The 4,187-nt window shown below is 37.8% G+C and overlaps 1 protein-coding gene across 1 annotated transcript; it reads left to right on the forward strand.

Moving 5' to 3' along the window:
- The first annotated feature begins 2,169 nt into the window (after nucleotides 1-2,169).
- Nucleotides 2,170-3,105, forward strand: LOC102862582 (olfactory receptor 1013-like). Its single transcript, XM_006892312.1, has one exon. It carries the CDS (start codon nucleotides 2,170-2,172, stop codon nucleotides 3,103-3,105), a length of 936 nt encoding a protein of 311 aa, XP_006892374.1.
- Nucleotides 3,106-4,187: the final 1,082 nt, after the last annotated feature.

Consider the following 4,187-nt stretch of genomic DNA (forward strand, 5'->3'; position numbering starts at 1 on the left):
TACTTTTTAATATCTTGAGTTTAAAGAGTTCTTTCATATGTGATCTCTTTTGAATTCATTTAATCCCATCAAGCTGAGAAAGACAGAAGAGTACATACCATTGTATAGCTGATAATATTATTTAAATTGTTGGTGGCCAACTAATACCGGAACCAATGTTTTCTGGTTCTGTGTCCTTAGTTGTTTTGAGAGAGAGGCTTATTCAGAAAGATCTTAGCACTGACAACCTTTAAATATGGAGGTACTTGTAATATTTCCTGTTTTGACTTCTATGAATCTTTTCCTTTACCAATAGTTTAACAATAATTCTTACCTTAATATGTACTTTAAAAATTGAAAAGTATATTTTTAACCGCTCTATTGTCTTTACTCAGTAGCAGCTAACAACTGCTGCCCTCCTTCTTGCTGTTGTGTACTATAGAATTGGAATCAGCCCACAGCTGACCCTCTAGCAGGTTTTCAGAGACAGTGAATCACATGGGAGGAGGTTGCCCAGCCTCTTCCTACAGAGCAGCCGGTGGATTTGAATCCTGTGCCTTAGGGATTCCAGTGCAGATTTTCATCACTAGGCTGCCAGAGCTCTCTACCACGCTATTGGAAAGACATTTTTTCTTAATCAAGCAGACAAACCACCAACTGAACATTCATGGAGAACATTCTTTATTTTTCCAGCTTAATTGTAAAAATATGGTCAAAGTAGAAATTTTCCTCTAGTGGAAGATATTTTATGTGATGGATATAGTAATGAAAATTGTACATTCTAGGCTAATCCAGAACCCTGACATAAATCTTCCTTAATTATAGTTAGTTATAGCACAAGATTTTCTAGATATTAAGCAAGAGTGCTATATCCTCCATGGTAGTTCCATCTCCTGCTTCGTCCTTTAAAGACTTGCAGATGCTATATTCCATATTCCCCCTAAACTATTCTTTTTTGCTTGTTTTAAATTTTTTATATAACTTGATTTATTTACAAACTTTGAATACATTGTTTTTCACAAAACATCCTTCCTCTTTCCTTCACTCCACTCACCCATCGAATTGTGCAACCCTCTGATTAACACCCTACATCCACCCCCATCCTCAACCCTCTATTTCCACCCCCCGCCCCTTGGACTCTTATACTCATTCTACAATAATGGTCTTACACAGTATTTGTCCTTGTGAAGCTGAGTTAGTACACTCAGCATAATGCTCTCTGGTTCCTTCCCAGTTCCATTATAATTTACAGAATGATTGCTCCTGCGTGCTATGTAATATTACATTGTATGAATGTACCAAATCTTCTCCATCCATTGGTATGTGGCTGGACATCTGGGCTGTTTCCATGTTCTTGTGATGGTGAATAATGCTGCTATGAACATTGGTGTACAAGTTTATGTTTGAGCCTCAGTTCTCTTAAAGCTCTTTAAAAATGTCTTTTAGGACATTTTAAAAACTGTTAATTCTCTAGAAGATATAATGAATACTAGGAATAGGATTAACTATCACCTGGTATCTTCTCTTCAGAGTATATTCAGGTTAATAAAAGTAGACATGGCTCAGATTCCAGTTATATAAGTAAACAATCCTTTTGTTCAGCAATTGCTCAAGTTACTATATGACAATCTTTATGGTAGTCTTCGAGACTAAAAATATCACTTCACTATAGTTATTGTTTTCAAGAGTGCTATCATTTAGTTGTTACAAAGCTATATCAAAATTCAGTTGGAATAATACAATTAAGCTTCTCTATCAAATTCTCTGGGAAGAAAACCCCAAAGTATTTACAGGCCTGAACAGTTATCAGAGCATTGTTTCAAATCTTTTTTTTTATAACCTTTACATTGTCCTTAGCCATCTCATATGTTATAAAAATAGAAAGCTATTAAAATTGCCCATTCCTCAAGAAGAATAAATGTTCTGTTTAAAAATAAGGTGATATACACTATTAGGTACATAAGGACTAAACACTTTAAGCAGTAACATAGAATTACTTTTCCACCTATGATAAAAGTCATCTCACAAGAACAATGCATGTACATCAGTTGAGTTCCTGGTGTGGTTTATTTTTTTTTTTTTGTATTCATATATAATATAATAAGTTATGAAAAGAGGGATGTTAACAGTCTTTGAAGCTCATGATCTATGTGTTAATCTTTCGCAGAAGACCACTGAAGAACAGCATTAATGGAAGAGAGGAATTTCACCAAAGTGAAGGAGTTTATACTTGTAGGGTTCACAACTGATTTGAAGGTACAGAAAGGGCTCTTTTTTATCTTCCTCCTCATTTATATCTTCAGTCTCTTAGGGAATATCACCCTGATTTCTCTGATCTTTGGTGACTCACGACTCCACACACCCATGTATTTCTTCATTGGAAATCTATCCTTTCTGGATCTCTGGTATTCTTCTGTCTATGCTCCCAAGATTCTAGTGACCTGCATCTCTGAAGACAAAAGCATCTCCTTTGCTGGCTGCCTGGCTCAGTTCTTCTTCTCCGCTGGACTGGCATATAGTGAGTGCTATCTGCTCGCGGCCATGGCTTACGACCGCTATGTGGCCATCTCCAACCCTCTGCTCTATTCCCAGGCCATGTCCCCAAGGTTATGTACCTGTCTTGTTGCAGTTTCATACCTTAGTGGCTTTATTAACTCAATCATCATCACCAGTGAGACATTTACCCTGAGCTTCTGTGGCAACAACGTCATTGATGACTTCTTCTGTGATCTTCCCCCGCTGGTGAAACTGGCCTGTGACGTGAAGGAGAGTTACCAGGCGGTGCTGTATTTCATACTTGCCTCCAATGTCATTACTCCCACTGTCCTGATCCTCGCCTCGTACCTCTTCATCATTGCTGCCATCTTGAAGATTCGCTCCGCCCAGGGCCGCCTCAAAGCCTTCTCCACCTGTGGCTCTCACCTGACAGCTGTCACCTTGTACTATGGCTCCATTCTGTACATTTACTCCAGACCAAGCACTAGCTATGCCCTGGAACGGGATAAGGTGGTGTCAGTGTTTTATACTGTAGTATTTCCAATGTTGAACCCTTTGATCTATAGCTTACGAAATAAAGATGTCAAAGATGCCCTGAAGAAAATGCTAGGCAGAGTAAAATTTACTTAAAATACTAGCTAAGAGCAATAGGTTTTTTTTTTTTAGAAAAGATTAATTGCATATCACTTACCAACTCATAATCATTGAAATAGAGAAGTAAACACATGAACCTAAATAATTGTATAGTGTAGAAAAAGCATTTTACATTTGTCGTTTAAGTGATATACTAACATTTTTCAATGTACTTTTCAAATAAATGGGCTGGAGTTTTTAAAAAGAACCCAGGTAGCATAGAGTGTGTAATGTGTCAGAGTGGTGAAAGTAAGGGCTATTGTTGTTTGTCTTCAAGTGATAGCTTACCATCCGGCAGGTTTTCAGAGGTCGTAACTGTACAAGAGGAGATTGCCCATCCTTCTCCTGAGGGGCTGGGGGTGGATTCAGACTGGGGATTGCAGCACAGCTTCTTACCACTGGGCCACCAGAGCTCCCTAAATATACGTGTGGAAGTTCAAATCTACCAGGTACCCCATGGAGGAAAGATAGTCTCCCTCTGTAAAGATTTCTACCCCAGAAATCCTAGGATGGATTGTTCTGACTTAGAATTCACTCCATGGAGCCAGCTTGTTTGTTGGGGGAGGGAATCTTAAAAGACTGCAACAGATCTCTCTCACTTTACTTAGAACTTGGTATCAAAACATGTTGAGTATGTGAGAAAATTAAAAGAAAAGCTGCTTTTTCACAAAGGTCACAAATGTTTCCCCACAGTATTCTAATCTGTAGATAAGAACAAGGTATCTGGTCATTGGATCATAGGCTGGGTTCAGTGGATTAAATAATCTTTCTTTAAATCATGCCATCATCCTCAAGTAAGAGAAAGAATGCACATCCAGAAGTTCTAATCACGCAAGTCCTCCTACTTGTGGGAAAATAGTGACATAGAAAGTCATAAGAAATAAATCTACTGTGAAATGATCCTACAAATAAATTTCACTTATTCCTTCTCTGATTATTCTTCTTAATTTGCCATAAATATAAAGATAGTTTGTTTCACAGACAACAGGTATATGGGAGAACACACACCTCTACTCATTTCTAATTTCTCAGTGACCACTGGTAAATGTCAGCAAAATACGTTTTGAGTTTTCCTTAAT

This window comes from Elephantulus edwardii, unplaced genomic scaffold, assembly GCF_000299155.1.
Source record: "Elephantulus edwardii isolate Elephantulus edwardi_28Jun2011 unplaced genomic scaffold, EleEdw1.0 scaffold00113, whole genome shotgun sequence".
NCBI lineage: Eukaryota > Metazoa > Chordata > Mammalia > Macroscelidea > Macroscelididae > Elephantulus > Elephantulus edwardii.

Excerpts from the sequence above, each read along its gene's own strand:
- LOC102862582 (XM_006892312.1), top strand. The coding sequence starts at position 2,170 with ATGGAAGAGAGGAATTTCACCAAAGTGAAGGAGTTTATACTTGTAGGG.